Source organism: Solea solea, chromosome 4 (assembly GCF_958295425.1).
Source record: "Solea solea chromosome 4, fSolSol10.1, whole genome shotgun sequence".
NCBI classification, from domain to species: Eukaryota; Metazoa; Chordata; class Actinopteri; order Pleuronectiformes; family Soleidae; genus Solea; species Solea solea.
This window is the reverse complement of record NC_081137.1, coordinates 11,559,339-11,581,563: the sequence shown is the minus strand read 5'-3', so window position 1 is coordinate 11,581,563 and position 22,225 is coordinate 11,559,339. Positions and strand designations below refer to the sequence as shown.

The following is a 22,225-nucleotide window of genomic DNA, read 5'->3' as shown; positions in this document are numbered from 1 at the left end:
GGACAAACAGCATTCCATGTTGACCAATCAACAGACTGCAGTGGGTCCAGCTCCGCCATGTAAATGCTGTGCAAGAGCAGAAGAGTTGAAAACTGCGAAGGCATTGACGAGTCATGTTAAACCCTCCTCAACGTCCGATAATGGAAACACAAATAAATTTGTGACGCACCAAACTACACCATATAATCCATGTATCGCTTGACGCAAACGGGACGTGTTTAATTTAAAAAAAAAAAAGGCAAAAAAGCGAAGTTTACAAAGATACGAGTGAATAAACGCATGGAAAGGTGACACGTGAAAATAAATCAGATTAAGTGTCTTTGCTGAGAGAATCTCGTGCCAACAAAAACACCACATGGCTTTCTTTGTGCTGTCGTCTATTTATAAACGACACTTTTGCATGAGTGGGAGAGAGAAAGAGAGAGAGAGAGAGAGAATTGGGGCTGGGGGGAATTTACAGTAAGACATGAGACTGACACTGCTCCTGCATCATACTCGCTGTTTCTGCACACGCTGTCAACAAACTTCAAGGGAAAACTGACAAGATGTGCAGGTGTCTGATGGCTATTAGTGTAAAAACTTCCTTATCTGTCAGCGAGGGGAAGCGGTCGGTGAGCAGGCTGTCAATTAAACCGCGACTCATCCTGAGAAACATCTCGCACGCGAAGTGGAGAATGGACACAAAAAAAATATATATCCGTGTCTGTCAGCGACGTGTGGGTGTGTCGTTTCATTGGCTGACGACACTTTGGTTCAAGACGAGACACTTCTGATCAAAGACACGAAAATGGGTGTTTACCAAAAATCCGGCACGCTGTTAAACAGAGCATGGGTGATCGCTGCACACAGGGATTTTCATTTGCTTTCCTTGAGTGCATTTTAAGGTCCTTTGCAGGAGAGGCTGATTATTATAAAAAATAAAAAAAATACATACAGCACTGAATATTATTCAAGGACATTTGCTGAGACTATTGATTGTTTTTAAATGTCCACAGAACTAAATCCGATGAGGTAGATTTGGAGCAACCTCAATCAATCCAATTAGCTGTGGATCCGCGGCTCTAAAAAGAGCTTTTTTTTTTATTTCAATGAGTCAGACATGCATTTATTCCTGGTTAATTTCAAAGAAAATATAAATAGACAAGGTCAACCTTAGCAATGAGCATTACAAAAATCTGACATGTTGTGAGGGCAAACAGGGAGGAATCGTATATATAGTGGAGATAGTTAAGTGAATAAGAGCAGGTGAGCGTGTGGAAAAAAAACTGGATTAGCCAAGGATGTCAAAAGACCTTTCCAGTTATCCCATGTCTGCAGAGGGTCTGCATTGGTCCCACATTCCATTCTTTCCCATTGTCCTCCCTGCTCCTACTTGGAGCATGTGCAGTGCACTCGACACATGGTCGGTCCCACTATTAAATTGCAGTTTGTTGTTGTTGTTTTTTAGCAGTAGTGAAATGAGGTTATAAATTAACCTGGTTCCGGGGCAGTTTAGCAGTAGTGAAATTAAGTTTTCTCTTCTTTGTGATTTCAGTTATCACCTAACCTGTAAAGACATCATGTAAATAAGGGGTGGGGCTCAGTAAATTCACACTTTCAGTGAGTTTTTTTTTCAAAGTCAGGCATTGGGCTACTTATTGAGTTAGTTTCAAAAAATGAGGCTTTAGTTACTGCAAGTGAGCAAAGTGCTAATATTATGATTCATGTCATCGTTTTAAAAACACTCCACGTACTGTATTTTAACATGGATAAAGGATGTGATTGCCATTCTTAGACGACCCAGTAGTAATAGCTAGTGTGTGTGTGTGTGTGTGTGTGTGTGCGTGCATGAATGACAGATATGTTTGAGTGAGTTAAATGAGCTGCCTGGAAAATAAAACAAGATTTCAACTATTACAAAAGGAAATTGTGACGACCAGTGCTAATCCTGTGGTGGTGACTACAGCTAAATGAATGTTGAGTGCTGATTATTGTAAAGGCAGTGAAACTGTCTCGAATCGGTCATGGGGGTGGATTGCATTCACGATTGAAGACATGTGTCCTCAAACCTCCGCGAAATGAATTCTTTTTGTGATCAGATGTGAGGGTGCATTCAGAACCTGTGCACGATCTGCACATGATCGGATCACTCAGGATGGATCTTAATAGCAGACCTGAATGAGGGTCTTTGTTGTCCAGCTATATGTTTCTAACATGGTCCACAAGCCTGGAGGCTGTAGATAATTACAGGAATCAATAAGATGACATCACAGAACATATGTATGCACTTTTAGTGTGAGAGTTGTGTCAGTGAGAGGGGAAGCAATTCTTGTTTATGTGGGCATTTTGAATTGCTATTTTCACAGACTGTAATGAGCAAATATAATCATTTATTTTCATTTAGAGATAATATAAATCTAATTTATTCTACAGTTATGCCAGCAGTCTGATAATGAGTGGTCTGATAGAGATTTCATATAACGGGTAACGGGTGGTATTAGTGTTGTTGAGTGAAAGTTATCATTCATTTTATATCGCATTAGTAGTCACAAGTAGCAATAATTGTGCAGAAGTCAAAAAATAGAAGTTTTTCTTTCCTTTTGTTCGTTTTGTTTGTTGACATATTTTGCAAATTTCACAAATTCAATCAAATTCTGAACATTTTACTATTTATACTTATTATTATTATTAGTATTATTGTTATTAGTATTATTTTTACAACCTTTATTTAAATTAAAGATGGATAATTTTGAGTACTTTTTGCTCAGGTGTGTTAATATAGTTGGTTTATATAGTTTATTTTTTCATCAGATTGCTTGTTGTGCTGGAGAAAAAAAGCATATAAGACACTCTATATTGTCCATTCTTATACCCTCTGTATATACGGTGCATGGTTAAACATAGTAGTTCAAAAAGCAGCCAAAACGCTCTGTGTTCTGAGGGTTAAAGGTGTGAGGACCGGACAAAATGTCTTCACTCCATATGGTTTATACGATGCTTGGTCCCCACAAAGTGACAAATACAAGAACACACACACACACACACACAGTGACAGTTGCTGACAGGTTGTCAAACAGACCGGTGAATCAGCTGTCCATCCCTTTGACCCCAGAGCGCTGTTCTACACAAGCGCCATGATCACAAGCACCAGAGACAGAGCAGAGTGTCATTAGCAGCATTTCATCAGTGCAGAGCGTGGCGCTGCTGGAATGTGATGAATGGGATACATATTAATTAATAGAAATAAATTAGGTTTTTTGGAAAGAAGTGTACAGTAGATTACATTAGCCAACTGCATGCAATATGAACACATACTACAATGACATTAGTCTGACAGATTCTATTGGTTACGCACATGCAAATATGTCTCTAATAACACAGACACTGAAATTTAAACAGGGTGACGCCACTTGATTCCACCGGTAAACTGTTTAATTTGTTCCATGCCCATTTTTCAATGTGACATTAAAACATTAAAAAAAAACAAAAAAAAAACTCGCAATTGCATTATTCTCAGAGAAACACGGGTTTTTTATATAAACAGCATAAAATAAATAAATCATTTCAGCCGAAATAATGGCATATTTTTCATGCCTGATTGTGATGAATTGCCGGTAGATTGCCGTTCTGGAAATGAGTTGGGTCCTAACGTGCTTTGCATAACTCAAATTAAAGATACGGGAGGGGAAGAGGCACAGATTTATGTCCCGCACACATCTCTGGTACAGGTGTGTTATGAAGGGGACGTTAAAATATATGCGAATGAATATGAAATCCAAGTGCTGAGGGTTACTATATCACTGAGAGCATCCTTTTAATTATCTCGGGTGTATCTTCAGTGTCTCAAGGTTTGCCTTTACTGCTCGGCTTTATCTTTTAACGTCAGCTCACTGCGCCTCATTTCATGCTGTCTCTATTTGTGCTCCTTTGTTATATCTCTGCAACAGCCTTGACAAGTGTGGGAGAACCAGTAAAGGGAGTTTTCCACGGAGAAACAAAACAGACTCAGGGAGGTTAGGCAAACAGTGAGGATGGTCTTATCGCCTGCCGTTTTGCGTGATGAAATATTCAATATTGTTCATATTATGTGGCATTTGAAGGCAATAAACTGCAATATATTTGAGACAAGGAATTTAATGGAGTATCTACCTGTAAAGGTCTGAAGTCTGGACGCGCGCGCGTACATGCTTGTAAATAGAATGTTCTGCTGCGGTAGTCTGAAGGAGGCTCTCATTCACTTCACTGTCTGTCTCGAATAATAAACTTGAGACCTTGAAAATTGGTCTTTATGGCAGGAAAAAAATAGGAATGCAGGTTTGGAGTTGTGGAAGGAAGCTGCGAGCTAAGCAAACAAAGAGGCTGTCCAAATGAATTACTGCGTCGCGCACACGTAGCAACACAGTTAATGGGAAAAAAAAACATTGAAATTGCATATTCGAATTCTGCAATGTCAACATCACAAAGGGCTGTTGATGAAAAGATAAAAAGGTAGAAAAAGCAGCAAACCTTAAAGTGGCAGGTTCAGACGCACTACTCAAATATCTCGGGAGGTTTCGAGGTGAATTGTCGCTTTTTAATCACGCGGTCCAACATTCACATTAAACTGTTAAAATATCTCAACTTCCTTAGGTAAGGCATCACATACAGACACACCCACCCCTGCATACTATGCACCTTGCACAGACACATCCGGTATGTATATACAATTTGTATAACTATTGTGTGCATGACAGTGTTGTAATAGGGGAAAAGCATCGGCGGTCACCAAATCTTTTCAGGGTGCAGCTTCAGCAACAGCAGCTCCATCACAAACCTGTCTTCTCATTCCAAAGTATCCCCGCAGGAGAGAGATGAAGCGATACTCCAGAAAGAGGAGAAGGAGGAGGAGAAGAAGGAGGAGGAGGAGGAGGCATAGAGAAACGGCAGAAAATAGTGGATGCAGAACTGACAGCCACGCTCTGGAATGGTTGCAGTGCCTTGGAAACATTCATCTCATTATTCAGCTTTCCACTGAGGAACCACCCCACTATATCTCATGCTTTGTCCCTCATTTCGCTGCATGTTATAAATCATCACATCAACAGCCCATTGGAGAAGATGCCATGGTCGACGGTTGTGGTGAGCAAACGGTACGAACAATGAAAAAAAAAACTCTCTGCAGCTGCACCAGCGGCTCCATATGTTTCAGACTGTAAGTGTCTATCATTGCCTGTGTGTGTTTTGTCCTCTGATATTTCTTTTATTAAAATACTTTATCCAAGATCACACTGCATTGTCTCTTTCATGGCCATTGTTTGTGTACAGTGTACTTTAAATCCTGGAACGTGTTGCAAATATACGAGACAAAAAGGGCAGATAATCTCAGATGTGAACAACGACGCACTCGCCCATGCACATCGAACGCAATGCAAAGAAACAAATAAATGATGAGGGAAAAAAAAAATCAGTGTGTGAGTGTGTAAAGAGACATCAGCTCAGTGCAGACGTCGGTGAAAACGACTTTGAAGCTTGATTTACACACGCCATCCCACTGAAGCTCCATTGCAACCCCCTTCCACACGTCTTCTAATCATTTTCTACTTTTTTTCTCGTTTATTAAAAAGAACAGGGTTTTGGGAAATCAAGTGATCACATGTTTGGACTGTACGTCATCGACAACACTCATTCTGATTAGCTGTGAATTTATCGGAAAAGGAAGCTTGGGAAAATTGACCGCAATCTGAAAAAAACAGCGAACCGTGCAAATAATTTGAATGAAAAATGCGTCCAGTGTACTAAACTCAAATCTTCAAAACTAAACTATTTGTAATCATTATTTTATGACTTAATATGACACCTTTCTTACAAATAGCCCCTTTAAAAAAATTGCCTTCCAACACTGAGTACATGGTGAAATAGAACAAAGACAAACAGTTGACTCTTAGACCAATATTATGTTTTCGTGCATAATCAGCTGTTTAATGTCTTGATTTTGACACAATAAAAAGCATCCATCATGAAGACTCCCCATGCCTCTGAGAAGAACATATATAAAACAAAAAGAAGATAAATGTGTCTGTAATATGTTGCGTATTGTTTCAAAACAAATAAAAAAAACTTTGCGGAATATCTCTGTGGCATGGTTTTCATTCCCAATGTTTCGTTATGGTTGCAAGTGACCATGTAAAAGATTTAGTCTCCGCCAGCTCACACAGAAAGTCTGATTAGCTTAATGACGGACCAAAAAAAAAAGTAGGCATCTTAATCACAATCGCAAAGACACAATAATCAAACTCCAATTATCCAGCGCACATCTGGGTGAGTGATCATTTTTCATGTCCACGCCCCGGAGAGACTTTTTCCCTTCCTCTTACACCGACTGGTTGATATGGTACCACTCGAAGCAGATACCCAGACGGAAATCTTGGAGGAAACCAAAAGTGACGTGAGGCTGAAAATGAAAAAGCAAGACAGCCTTTGACCCCCGAGGGAACACAGCGTTCACCCTGAGCTCAGACTCGGCTTGTGGATGCTGTTGACTGTGGTGCTACGGACTGACAGATAGACGATGGATAAGGCTAATATCTCAGCAAATGCAAACGCATCCCTCTTCTCTCAGTGACAAGGGGATTATTCAACCATGCTGTTGGGATTCCGTAATACAAATTCACGAGTAAAATACACTGCACACTCAGCATGTCACGGTTTATGTCAGTACATACTTTTTTTACAAGTTATGACTCGATGAAAAAAAATCTCTCTCCTAATTAATTGCAGTTGTTAGTCTGCAGCGATGGGCATGTGAACGCTGGTAATTTGACTGTCAGGGAAGTTTTCCCGTGCTACAAATCGGCAAACATGACATCTTGAGTAACCTGACGCAACAAGCATGAAGTTTTTTTCTCAGAAATGGATGAAATCTCTGTGCATTACTGCTCGGAGGCTGCAGGGAAAATGCAGAAAGAGCTGAGCATCGGTGCTGATCGGGACAGGATTTTGTGTCGGGGCAGACAAACAAAATCTCTCTGTTAACAATCAAGAGAGCTGAATACATTAACCACAACAACAACAAAAAAAAGAATAATAACAATGGTACCTAACAGAGGAAATGTAGAGAGATGCAGTATCTAATCCAATACTACTCACACAATTCAGCCTTTAACAGACAGATTTGTTCTCTCCTCATCTCTCTCGCATTTCTCCTTGTCAGCACACTAAACCTGCACACAAGAGTTGATAAAGACGGCTTCATGCGTCCGTAAAGCAGAGGGACCTACAACACTGTGGATAATTCACAACGCCTATCAGCTTTTTAAAACACATGAAGCTCGATTCAGCAGTTTCTCTTTGTTTCCCTTAACAAAGGAAACTGCACAACGTGTGTTCAGAGATGTGTTTCTGAACACGGTACACATATGAGAAAAGACTGAGAACTGTAAATGTGCGATTTGTTGAGTGTGTGGCCTTGAAGATCAACTGCAGAACGTCAGTGACAATTCTGAGTAATAACGGAAACACTGTCTCCCTGATTTCCACTACCCAGTGGTGTTTATATAAGCTAAGTGGGGATTGTAGCAGTAAAATACACTTCTTAAATGTTCTTGGCAATGCGTTAAAGGTGACATAGAATGCTTGTATCACACATATATGTTAGTTATGGAGGTCTACTTACATATATTAACTTGTTTTCATGATTAAAAACCTCCTAGTCGCTGCACGAGCCGATCAAAATATCTCCTCACTGACGCTCTCGTCAGCCGCGCTGTTTCAGACCAAAACCACACCCCCAGAATGTGGACTGTGTTGTGATTGGCCAGCCAACGAGAGCTTTCTCACTGTCCTGTGATTGGCCAGGTACCTGGAAGTGACGTAATTGGTAGGCCAGCTCTCAGATACACAGCTCCCCCTCTGGCACGGTGGATGCTCTGCATCTCAGCAGCTACAACGAGAGTAGTTCTTCTTCTTCTGCGGTTGAATGTACGCAACCGGATGTGCCCGGACTAGTGCCCGCACCAGGAGGCGCTACGGTGGTAAAAGGAGTGGTGAGGATTTCTGATGACATCATCAACATACGGAAGTGCCGATCCGCTTCGCAAAGCCCAGGAAAACAATAAAACCCTATTTTCTCAGCAGTGGCTGAACTGTTTGTTCTGAAACTTTAGGGTTTCATAAACGAGGTAATGACGCAGATACACACACACAAACGCAGCGTTAATTGGAGCTTCCGGTCTATGTCGCCTTTAAATGTTTGCATCCGTCTTGCTTTACTAACGATATGTGTCCTGGCTGATATATGATAGATATGATATATGAGCTCGACCTGCATTCTTGTGCCAATGTTTGCATCATAAGTCACCAAGTTTGGGTCTAAAACACAAGTTATGATGTCAACAGCAAAGGTGAGATATGATTTATGTTGTTTTGGCTTCTTTTGGGTATTTAGTGGAGTTTCTTCACATGGAAAAGAAGGAATGAAAAAATCAATGCGCTAGATATGCAGTTCTTACCCAGGCAGCATGTCCATGCGGCCCCCATAAGGCTAATATTTGTGCTGAAAATATGGATCCCAATCTGGTTTGTCCATGGGGGCACTATGGAAACCACAGAAAAACCCAGGGGGCCACATTGACATGCTGCCTGGGTATCCAGCAAAATCAAAAGTGGGTCTCCTGTGATCCGGCGTGTGAGCGCAAGCGTCAAAATAACGACATGATGAGCAATGCGGCTAACTGAGCTATAACGTTATGACTCATCAACCCACAGAAAAGTGATGTCACCAAATTGGTTCTAAAAAGGTCTCAGCTCAGAACATTCCAGTGCATTTATTACGAAGCTGATACTTCAGCCTTCTGTGGTCATTTTGTGGTGTGTCAGAGCAGAGGATAATGCTTATTTTTTTATGAATCTTTTAGGATAAAATGCTTTAAACTTTTATTATACCATATATATACATTATATATCCAATAATGTAACTGTGAAAACTGTGCAAAAAACTACTTGTCCAATCCTGATAATAGTGACATACACCGAGAAGCCATATGGTCTTTGTCAGAGACACTTGAGCACTTCCCGTCTCTTCACCGCGCTGCTGCGAGCCAAAGAAACTCTTTCTCTGTGTCCTGGCACAACTCTGGACCTTGGAAATGCTGATGCCTGGAGGAGTACAGCGACTGAAATTGTTTGGATAATACTTGGAGTGCACTCACCCCCAGTCTCCAGACTGTAAACACAATCCAGCTGTCCCCCCAGAGTGTGATACTTATTCACTGACAGATCTAACCATAGGCCAATTGGGACAGAGCGAGAGGAGTGGAAACAGCGCGAGGAACCAGAGTGTAACGCGGCGTTCAGACTGTCACAGGCAATTGGAAATGAACACTGATAGCTGACTTTTTAGCTGAGGCTGAAACATATTTACAATGTGTCCGTGTCTGTCTACCAACCGGCATCACTCTTCATCCATAAAGAGAGCCAACTTCTAACCAACTTTCCTAAGACGAACCACTCGACTGCCACTTACTATAGATACTTATTTTTGCATTTATCCTCAGTGACGACCGGCAGGATGTTGTCAGCGACAGTGACGGCCATTTGAAGTAGGGAGCCGTTGCTTAATGAGTATAGGGTCAGGCAGAGGGGGAACCTGACCTCTGTGAACCGACCTCTCTTCTAACGGTTGTATGTGTCTCCTGCAAACCCCACATTCCCGGGCATAAGATTATAATCAAAGAAGAGCAGATAGAGAGGCAGAGCAGGGGTCCAACCTCAAGCTGTCAATCTCACCGTCTGACTGAGCTGCACTCATCCCATGATCCACTTCACAGAGTGTGGAGTTTCAGTGAACATGACTCTCATGTTAATGCATTCATGTAATTACCACAAGCCGCCGTGTCTTCCAATAGCTTTTCCTTGAAACTGCGTACTTTTAGGACGGTTGAAATCCAGACTGGAGAATTGCTTTTTAAATTAATTTCAAAAGGAGGAGCATGTGGCTAGCACTTTTGCCTCGCAGCAAGAAGGTTGCCGGTTCAGGCCTTTCTGTGTGGAATTTGCATGTTTCTCCCCGTGTGCGCATGGGTTTTCTCTGGGTTCTCCAGTTTCCTCCAACAGTCCAAAAACATGCAAAGCGTAATTGAAAACTCTAAATCGCCCATAGCTGTGAATGTGAGCGTGAAGGGTTGTTTGTCTCCGTGTGTCTGAGTGTCTTCCGTTGAATTACCAGTTTTAAAGACAATTTACAATTTACCAAGTTGCACATGTAACATATTTTGTACAAACAAATACATATTTAATTAACTGCATTAAACACACTCACGTCAGACGCACACAATGTAGTGGTGCCATTGTGGTGCACATCGTTGTGAGGTTCACCAGAAAGCACACATTGCTTATCAGGTCCGTGAATAGTATTTCACTGATTTAGTACTGCACTTTTTTTATAATGTTCCCTCACTGTGGAAGTACACAGAAAAATCCATACAACAGAAACATGATATTGTCCTATTTTTATTCCCCAACATTATTCTCTCTTGTCAAAGCTGGCATCTAAATGAACCATAATACAACTTTGTCAGGGACAATGCGGTCAGAGACGATGTACTCTGCTGACTGATGCGGCTGTGAGCTGCCAGCCTCAAGCAGATATTTTAATTATCTTGTTGTTACCATCAGTTTTATTATTATTATTTTGTATTTTCACTGTTATTGACTTCAGCTCTAACAAATGACTGTTTTAAAAACTAATAAATCACTGCAGTTTTTATAAATATTTGTATGTAAGTAAATTAAACAAACTGTAGGGGTGGGCTATATAAGTTTAAAATTATTAAAGAAAACAATGATATAAAAAAAAATACAAAATTAAACTGATTGAAGGCAGCAGCATTTATTCGTTCAAAAAAACTAATTGCATTTCCATATTTTTTTTGCGAAGAGCTGATGACAACCTAATTACTAGTGCATCTTAGGTAGCAGCGGCCTCGGCAGGTGTTTGGTCTGTCTGAGGAAGAGTCCTTGAATGCATCTTGTGGCTCTTCCTCTAACTTATGTCATGCTGTATGTAAATGGCCTTTTACAACAGAAAACCGAAGTTTGTGTCGACTGCCGTCTTATAAGTCGAATTGTGTTATTTTGTGACAGAAGAGTGTTTTTCTTCTTCCTTCCCAGGGGTCGCCACAGTGGATGATCCACATATTTGATTTGGCAGAGATGTTAAGCCAGATGCCCTTCCTAACTGCCCCAACCCTCCCTTTTAGCAAGCTGTGTCCCCCCCCCAACCCATGGATGGGGTCAATTTATTATGTCCAATTACATTGAGGAATGGGGAATGAGTACACCAGCCCTTGACCTGGTGGGAATTCGAAACGGCAATCCACCAGTTACAAGCCCCTTTGCTTGGCCATTGCCTGTCCTTGTGACTAAGGTGTGTCAATGCTTCAATTTGGAATATTTGAAGTAACACATACTTACCAAACAAGGCAGCAGAAACCAGAAACCCCCTTGTCCTGCCAGCTGAGTCAGTGTTTTTGTCACGCATGCGTTATAGGACATGACAAAGTGGGGACCTCGCATCTCGTCATGCTATGCCAATTGCTATATGGCATTTACTTAACTGCGTAAACATACTGCCGGTATTATCGTGAACGATATAGGATATGACATGGTCCTAATAGACTGTGTTGTCATACTTTCTTACGGGAGGTGGTGTAGCTGAATAGTTGTCTTTCCCTGTGGCTCATTACTCCATCACTGCAGTGTTGTGGCCAAACCATCAGCTCCAGCACACGCCTCACTTTCCTCTAGCAAATGGCAGTGTCCAATTAGTTTAAGAAACACATTCATTGCTCTCTCTTACTGGGGATAAAAACAGGTCTACTATTCAATAACCTTTAGAGTACACAGGCTGTGACTTTGCCTTCACCTCAATAAAGCGCTCCCTGATTGAATCAGGAGGCTGAGGTCAATAGGACATATGTTCATTTCCCAGAGTCCTCTAGGATCGCCGCAGGCAGAAAAAAAGAAAATATGCTGAGTGTCTTCGGTGACATTTATTGGAAAGGAACTAAGTTATATGTCTTTTTTTATTCTCTGTCTCATTCCGTCTCTTTCCCTTTCAGAGAGAGTTCCGCTCGTCCGTGTTTGTGAGCATGTATGTGTGCGTGTGTGTGCGTGTGTGTGCAACCCCATGGTCACGCTTCAGGCCCCAGCACATACTACATCTGTCACTGTCTCGACCACGTCACCTCAATTTTCTGCAAACAAGTTTCACTTGCGCGCCTTGAAGGACAGATATTTCACCTCCTATTTCTTCTCTTCCATCTGTCTCTGTCACTCCTTTCCCGCTTCCATCACTGTATATCTGTCAGACTCACAAGTCTGTCTTTTGTCGGCCGCCTCGTTACTTTTCATCATCGCTGCTTTTGCTTAAATGAAAGAGGCGGTCGGAAAATTTACACTACAGTAAATTCAAAACTGGAATTCGGTTAAGGCTTTTATGTGTTATTAATTTTCCACTGCAGCTTTCACATTTAGTTTTGTCAATAAGGCTCTGTCGGGGAGGGCTGAGGAATGTCTGGCCTATGAGCTGCACACAGCCTGAAAGACAGATTGGACAAGCCCATGAAGTCATTCATAAACTAAAAATCATGGCAGCAATTTTTTTCTACTATTACAGAAAAATAACATACATTTAAAAGCTTTTATAGTAGTACCGCCTGGGTGAAAAAAAACATACGTAGCTGTTACATCCCAGTGAATGTGACTGTCAATAACAGAATTTTTTATAATTAATAAAGAATAATTTATAATTTATTTGAAAATAATTTCATTTTTTTGTAGTCTTAGAATACACCTTTGTTATGTCCTTGTCCAATGTTTAAGTTGGCACTGCACACACTGGTGCCCTTAATAAATCAACTACCAAAGCTGAAGCCTGTCAGGAGAACCATTAGACAGTTATGTGACAGACAGACAGATGTTCCTGGAATCAATAGAGAGATAGTTTTATTTCTTGGGATGTATGCTGTCGAGGAGAGCTTGCAGCTATAAGGTAAAGCTCTATCCTTTGAGGTCTTTGGCTCACAAGGATTTCTTGTGTATTCTACTGACGTTTCTTTAACAATGGATTACATTGGTGAGATTGCAGAATTTATTCTTACATTAAAATTGCAGCATATTGCCATGTGCATCATCCCAAAACAATATAAATTTCCACCTGGTCAGAAATGTATTATATCCAGACTATTCAAGCCATGTTGGAGGCCTTTGTAAGACCATCACATGGCCTTTGTTGCTTATGTGGCATCCAGGTCCATTTAAGTTGGTGTCTGTTAATACAAGATTGTATTATGACACAGTTTGAGCCTCCATCGTTCATTCATTCATTGATTTTCAACTGCTTTATCCTCCACATGAGGGACAATGGGAGCTGGAGCCAATCCCAGCTGGCATGTGGGGTGAAAGGTGGGGTACACTCTGGACTGGTTTCCAGTCCATTGCAGGGCCAAAACACAGAGACAGCCAACCATTACGGTCAATTCAGAGTGTCCAATTAACCACTGCATGTTTTTGGACTGTCGGAGGAAACCAGAGAAGAACACGGGGAGGAGAACATGCAAACTCCTCACAGAAAAGAACCAGGAACCAGGAGTCAAACCTGTGAGGCAACAGTGCTAGCCACTTCACCACAGTGTCACCCACCTTCATTGTCATTAACCCTTAGTGCTCACACAGCACAGACCTCTGCCATGGTAATTTGCTGTGGGAATAATACACAACTCCTTATATGGACATCCTGGGGGTATGTACTTATAGGTCACATATTCAGGCTTTAAAAATGCCTTTTTTTTTCATCATCTTATGTGTTGTCAAGTCAAAGATATGATTCATTTTATATTGCATTTTAGTAGCGATATAAAGTAACAAAATAGAACTTGTGACGTCTTTACAAATTCAATAGGATCTTAAACATTTTGAGGTACTTTTTGCTGAGGTGTGTTTATATAGTTTTTTTCCCCATCAGATTGCCTAGGTTAAGTATATAAAAAAGTATATAAGACACTCTATATTGCACATTCTTATACCCTCTGTATACATTTAAACATAGCAATGGACAAAAATCTGCCAAAATGCTCTGTGGTCTAAGGGTTAAGGCAAAAACAATTTCTGCATTCTTGATTGTCAAGCATTTAATTCAGATTGAGACATTCACTACACATATCAGATTCCTAACCCCTGAAGATAACAGATTGGAATGTCTTAGTCATAGTTACTATGTGTAGCTATGTAATTTTGAACCAAAGACGGTGAATGACTGTCTGAAAGACAACCACATTGCCATAGAGCCACACCTTAAACCAAATACAGAAACAAAGACTCAGTTGTGAATCAAGTCATTGCAATGAGTCACATTTACTACAGTTTGCCAACAAAAATAATAATTAATAATGTATGTAGCATGTTAATTCTCTGCCAGCATTTCATGATCCAGTTATATATATATATGCAAATGCTTCCAAAGTTCTTCTAATGCTCTGAATGCTTGTGAACCGATGACCTGCACGTAGCACACAGTGCTAATTTTACAGCTTCCATCTCTTTGCTGGAGAATGATCACCATCCACAAGCCTGCTCTATAATTAGAGCCTTGTCAGTCAGTGATAGTGCCTGATTAGTGATTTTGTTGTGACAAACCTACTAAGGAAAAACATAATGCTAATTTGATAACACTCCGTATGTGTGTGTCAGAGTCCAGGCTGAATGTCAAAGCGAATTATTCCAAAAGACTTAATGCACTGTGTCTCACACGGATGTGGATACAATTCTTTTACTCAAAGCGACATAAAAATTAACAACTGACACATTAACAAGACCAGACAAATGATTTCACACATCTGTTGACAGATTGGGGTCAAAACACTTTTTAACAGTTCCTCGGTTTTTTTTAAACTCCTGAATTCAGCAACACTTGCCAAAGGGGATCGTGTTTTACCTTCACTCCCCTGCAGGGTGACCCATGAATCTGTGCAACCTCTGAAGGATGAAGCAGAGAGACATTACTCATCCAGGCAGCTTCAACAAGTCCTCTCTCTCTCTCTCTCTGTGTTGCCTCCCGACCTCAAAACTCCCAGTAATAAACTCAAACCCTTGAGGGCTGAGCCGCTCAGGGTGCGCTGATCTAGCATTACTATCACACCATTTGACCAGCACTTTCATTATAATTCAGAAGGTGAAACAGATACTAGAGGGTTATTATTATTTTAAAACCTTTTTTGCGGAATTTCTCTCCCGGGAGACTGAGCTGAGGTGGAGTTCTGTGAGCCGACGCAGCTGAACAGACCAGGGGATCAACCGTACAGGTTGTGGAGCTCCACGTCTTGCAAAGGCTTAAGTGCAGTCATTAAACCTTCTCACCAACGCTTCCTTTCTTGCAGTGCTTTCTTCACTTTTTTGCTGTTTGCCAGTTTCAAATATTTGAAAATGATGCATTAGTCGGACTAAAACCAGACTTTTGAAAAAATATAAAAACATGACGCTCTGCACATGTTCCGCAGTTCATCCATCCAAGCTTCGTCACAGAAGAAGACGACACCGACAAAAGCAAGACCAAATTCAGACCAGTGCATTTTAGGACTAAGTAAGACACAGTTTTTCAATAAATTGAATCCTTGCAAGTGCTTGTTTAAAAGTACAGTTGTCCAATCAAATGGCCTGGTTCAGCCACAACAAACCGTGTTGTTGGACTTGCAAACACCTTCTGCATTTACCCTCTTCTGACGGTCGTAAACCCTGATCTTTTGCCCTCTGCCCTCACTCTGTTTCTCCACAGGCTTCATTCCCTCACATGCAGCTAACCTGCACACACACACGTGTATATATATATATATGTATATATATATATATATACATACATATATATGTATATGTATATATATATACATATATATATATATGTATATATGTATATGTATATATTTTTATATATATATATATATATATATATATATATATATATACACATATGCACATATGTTTGGTTACTACTTTCGACCTGACAGATTCCTGCCTGAGACATAGGGCAGTGAAAGGCTGTTAACCTGGCAATGGCACACACACACATTTGACACTTGCAACAGGCACTGTCACCTGTTAGAAACACACTCAACCCTGCTTTAAACCTTGGGACGAAAGCAGACACTGCAGCTGTCGCCGTGTCTGACAGGTGGATTGCAGAGTGAGCGTTCACCTGTCACGTAGCCATAAAAATAACCATATTTAAACAAAAGCAGCAAAGTAAAACAAGCTGTTTATATGTTGTATGTATAGATGTGTGTATAAGATCAGTGTTCTGGTAACGGTAAATTGTGTCTGTATAGTATTTCCAGTATTTCCTAGATAGTTCCGATTTTTGGAAGTATAGTTGTGGGTACTAACACATAGTAAGTGTTGACTGTTAAGCCAAGAATCAGCTTCAGACACACTCAGTGGCTGCCAGCAGGGACACAAGGAAAAACCTAGGTTTTGAACAAAAGGCTTGCCTAATAAAATAAAACCTTTTTTTTTTAAGTCAAAGTCTTGAGTTTTCTACCTGAAAAGATTTTTAGCATGTGGGGACACAGAAGCTGCTGGTTTACTGCTTTCTCATTTGGTAAGTTTGTGTCACATGCCACAGATACAAAATAATAGATATTCTCTATGGAATAAAACTGGTTCATATGTGTCAGTAACTCATATAAGCACACAAGAAACCTAAATTATCTCTTAAAAACACATCACTATGCACACCAGGAATCTGGTTAATCAAGGGAATTTAAATGCACTTAGCAATTTTTCCATCATGTGGGTATTTGCCTGGTATTAGATATGTTTATGTTAAAGTTACAGTAACTCACATACTGCATATACGTGGAATTAGCACTGTGATGCGTACACAACAACACACAATGACAGAACTTACTGGCCACTTCCAGGGATGCGTTGTGACTGATCGCCTGGCCCAGATAGTTCCGGGCCACGCACACATAGCTGCCATCGTCTGGTTTGCTCCGGCGTCCGTGGACAATGCGCAGGAAGAAGAGGGACCCGCTGGGCAGCAGCATGCGGTGCGAGCGGGGGTTGTCGCGAACCGTCTCGACGCGTTCCCCGTCTTTGTACCATTCCACCGTGGGGGCCGGACGACCCTCTGCCTTACAGTTGAGAGTGGCTGGTTCCCCTTTGGACACAATAAGGTCAGAAGGATGCTCCACAATGCGAGGAGGGAAGTCTTCCTGACGAAGACGAGACCCTGGGGAAATGATGTAAGGGTGATAAGACGAAGATGAGGATCAGTTGCTGTGAGACTAAGCCATAGTTCTAGAACACAGACATAAATACAAAAAGACAACACAAACACTGGGTGAAATGTATCCTTTCTTTAAGCAACAATGAGTGCAACAAATCACACCAAAAGAGCTCTGAAGGAATTAAATAAAGTACGTCATTACTGCTGCGTAGTGTCTTGTATTAAAAAATGAACCCACTTGACATGACAACATAATTACAACCCAAACACATTTCATTCATTATAAAATGTTTTGCTCTAGTTTCAGCAGCTGGAACCTCTCAAGGCACTTAAAATTAAACACATTAAGAAGCAATAATAAAAACATATTTTTTTCCCTTACAGATGAATTGTAATAGGATTACAATATTATCTGCTCCCACGAATTGTACTAATTAATTTTTTGTAACTGTTTTAAGCATGCTGATAACTGTGCTACTACAGCTAATAATATAAGAACAGCATAATAAAAATTCATAATGTGTGTATATTGAGGATCCTGAGCGATTAAGGAAATTAAAAGGGAGAAAATATAATAAGATATCTACACATCTTCTTCGCCAGATGCCTTCTCTGATACTATGAGACAAAGACAAATGTTGTCCATCCTCATCATGAGCCCATCCCTCTGTCCTCCTCTCTGCGTGTACAAACTCATGCGAGTGCTCATAGTGTGTATAGTGCTGAGTTGTCTGCAGGGCAATTTGTTTCTGTATTTGTGCAAATCTATTTACGTTGCCATTTTGAACCAGCTCCACCACGACACCTGAAGAGAAATGTATCTCAAGACAGCCGTTGAAATGTGAATCGATACTCCGTCCAGTCAAGGCCTGCACTAACAACCACAAAATCACCTCTAATCCCTGCTACACTGTTGATATGTCAATCACGTCCCTCCTCTCATGGTCTTTTCAAAGAAACTGTGGGAGTTCCTGCGAGTCAGTGGACAAAGAAAAAGAACCCTAATTAGATCCAGGTACACACGCAACTCAAATGCCTCTGCACATCCTGCATTCCTTACATGACACCCCCCCCCCCCCACCCACACACACACACACACACGCACACACACACACACACACACACACAGCATAGCCAGGTATACACAAAAGCCCACCACCAACCATTTCCACACACATCCCCCCACACAAGCTCTCTCCTTTTTATCTCGAGCACTGTGCAAATGCTGGAGAATGTGGTGTCTGCTGAGTGTAGGACCTGGAATAAAAATCTGTTTTCTGTGATCTAGCTAGCTGTAAGTATGAATGTGCACAACTGGCATTAAAATATGTTTTGGATACCTCCAAATATGGCTTCCTCCATCCTGTAATCAAATACACGCTGACTTTATGACCGTTTGCAAATGAGTCTCAGGCTGCTTCCTCTGAAATGTCATACTGTTCTATTTACATTTCATTACTAAAAATGATATTAGTGTGTTCATAATCAGCTGTTTATTGCAGATTTATCGTCTGACACAATATTTATATTCATTCCTGCAGCAGCACGGCACATTAAAACCAGTGGAAACTCAGCTTCAGTTGCTCTCCGCGAGACAGGACAGTAAAACGTCATTTCCAGGGAAGCTCAGCTTCTCTGGGAGTCAGTGCTGCAGTGGGTGGGCGTTCTGCCTTGTATTAACAGTTCCTTATTTTCAGTTTTACAGAAAAACAAATAAGTCATTTTCGACTTGACCTCTAACCATTACAAAAAATAAAATATGCCAAACCGAGTTCATATTTTGGCAGTGGCTGGAACTAAATCAACGTATGAGTGCTAATTAGTGTTTAAAAAAACAACTGCTGCGACAAGAGATAGAGAAAATTAAGGAAATGTGGCATCAATGGCAGCCGTGAAACCATTGCTTACACCTGTATTATAGCTGTGGGAACATGTTTGTCCTGTTCTTTCATGCTCCTGCAGACACAAGCCTCACACAGCCTTCAGCAGGTTACGCTTGAATGTGCCAATGGCCCTGTAAAACAGATAATCACTACTGTGCCCAACACTGATGAGCTCCTACACTCCTGTTGCAACCAATAAATCCCACACAGACTTAGTGCTTATGTAGATAAAGCACCTCACACATTGTTAAGAGATTGTCATCCAGAGGATAATATGTTTGCACAAATCTATATAAAGCCCATTTCCTAAAGGGTTACAGAGTAATATGTGATATGATTTAAGAGGGTAGAGCGCAACCTTCTCCCTTGAAATGTCCGGGAACAATACGTGCACAAGCATCTAGGGCTTTAACTATTGATTATTTTAATAATCGATTAGTCCAGTGTCCTTTGAACCCTTCATTATTTCAATATTGGCAGTCTAATGGGATCGGTGCAATTTATCTGCTCTTTAGCAATCGGTTTATTATCTATAACATGGATAAATGAGTGTAAAATGTTTCCTAAACATAAATATGACAATACTATTATAATTTACTGTCATAGAGAAACACAGAAACAAGCATTGAAATTGCTAAAATTTGAGAACTTGCAGTACAATGTATATATCCATACCCCCTTTCTTGCACAACCAAAATGAAAACCCCAATTTAAATATCTAAACAATTCTAAACATAACAACAAATTTGTATTTAAAAAAAAGAAAAAAAAAGATAATCAATTCAGTAAATATTAATATTATTCAATTCATTGTTGCACCCCAGTAATTGCATCACTCTATTTTACCTGGGAATAATGCTGCATGGGCAAAATTCAATAATAGTTAATATTGTACATATATATAATTTACTTTGATATCAATATAACAAAGATACATATGAATATCATCTGATGCATGGGTCATTTTATGTAAACTTTGTGTTTGTTATGACATTAAAACATGATTATTAAAAATCTTAAAACTCCAACACTAGATATTACATTTTTTTTGGATATTTGATTAGGTGAACCATCCCAAATCCAGGGTCTTACCTGTGATGGTTTATCTTTTATAAATAATCTAAAAGCTCATTCATTATTTAAGTTAAACAATTAAAACAAAAAAAAAATATTTTGCTAAAAGAAACATCAATGTAGCCATGAGCAGAAACCATAAATATTTAATTACAGTACAACGCCACACGCCGTCTAGACATTTGAACCTATGGCAGAACAATACAAACAAGGGAGCTGCTGTGGCCTTGAGTCCCGGCTCACAGCCCACCATGCTGCTTTCCTTGTACTTAATTGTGTTGGGCTGATGCCTGAGGGTCCATGCAGCTCCCTAAGCTGCCTGCCATTACAGAGAAGCAGTGTAAGCCTAGCTACAAGTGGGTCCCCAGAAGACCGTGGTTTTATCTGCAAAGGGCCAGCAGCCAGTGTACAATCAGTATGCAAAAACATGAACACAGATGCACAAAGGAGAACATGCACAGGGAAGGTCATTTCCAACACCTGTACCCTGACAAAAAAAAGATTTTTTTCCCCTCTTCCTCTCTCTCTCTCTCTCAGGCATCCCTCAGGCTGTTATGTCGTCTTGTGAAGACGGAGGGAAAGGAGGCGGATGAAGAGTTACAGACACAAAAGAGGAATGAGCATGTCTGCAGTTTTTTGTCTCGGTCTGGGAGGAAAGGAGGGAAAAGAGAATCTGTTTCCTCCAAAACTGTGAATTTGTTCAAGAGCAGTGGTTCTTCATAGGGTATTTCATTCTCGTTGGTGAACAGTCAGTGAAGAAGTGTCATTTATGACTGTTAAAGGTCGGCTAACAAGCTGTGGCTGCACTAAACTGAAGACCAGAGGTGACATTACACGTTCCAAGACTCAAGAGATTTTTAAATCTTCTTTGAAAACCTACTTTTTTACGCTTTTAATTCAGGTTGCGCTGGACTCAGGTTTTGCAAAATGGTATCGTTTTATGTTTTACTCTTTTATTGACGTGGTTCTGTACGGCACATTGTTCAACCTTGGTTGTTTTAAAGGTGCTCCGTAACCTTCCATAGCTTTCATTTACAGCTCAAATAGGTCTAATTTGTCGATTATTTGCAAATATGCCAAAATGGCAGCCTCTGTACAGCTGACCTTTCTCCTGATATAAATATAAAAGGTTTGTTTTAGGAAAATTAAACACAACAATTTGAACTTTTTATTTTTTTACTGCTTTTGCTTCTTTTTTTTATTGTTTTACAGTTACATGTATGTGGCCCACACCAACACCATACAGGGAAGGGGTGAAAATACTCTGAGAAGGGCTAACATTTAAAAGGTGGGAACTTTTAAGAGTGGGGACAAGGGAAGGTAATAAACACTGTACAGTGCGTGTGTGTGGGAGAAAAGTATTTTTTGAAGGATTTGTTATTTTATTATTTATTTTTTATTTGAGCCAAGGGTCAAACTGAACAGGCTATGACAAGATATTGGCTGCATCGTTGTGATTATTTAAACAACCTTTCTAACATTAAGGGACATTGTTTTGTTCTTTATATGTTTGAAATGTTTTGGTGTGATTTTTTTTTTTTTTTGTATCTTGATATTGGGCAGTTTCCAATTTAGCCTGTAGCTACTTGTTTGCATGTGGAGCTTCCTCTTTTGCTTCCATTATTTCTGGGATTTAGCCGAGTGTGGAAAAAGCAGCACTTGAGAGCAGCTTGAGTAGTTGGATTGAGTAGCTGAGACAATAATTAATTTTCTTCTAGCTTCATGTAAAGATACTGAGAGCGAGGAGAGTGACTGCATGTGTTTTACATGAATTTGACTACAAGTGTGCCTTGAGCATTTGTCTTGGTCTTTGGTGTGCTCCGGGGTAAAAACCCACTTGCCTAGAGGATTAAAAGAGATAGGTAGAAGAGATAGTAGTAGGAGACAGTAGAACGCCATTTATGTAGGAATAATAAGCTGTAGGTATTCTGTGTTTTATTCCAGAAGGCTTGATGAATATGTAAGGCGGCAAAGAAAGCATGAGGGGATGGATTCTAGGGGAGGAGAGTGTTAAAAGGGGAGGGCATAAGGT

General features: G+C 40.4%; 1 protein-coding gene across 2 annotated transcripts in view; it reads right to left on the bottom strand.

The window, feature by feature from the left end:
- The window catches only part of LOC131458375 (roundabout homolog 1-like), a 128,738-nt gene that overhangs the window by 64,232 nt on the left and 42,281 nt on the right, over positions 1-22,225 (bottom strand). For both annotated transcript variants that reach the window (XM_058627431.1, XM_058627432.1), the window contains one exon: positions 16,913-17,239. In XM_058627431.1, the coding sequence (XP_058483414.1) occupies positions 16,913-17,239 (327 nt within the window). The remainder of the gene's footprint in view (positions 1-16,912; positions 17,240-22,225) is intronic.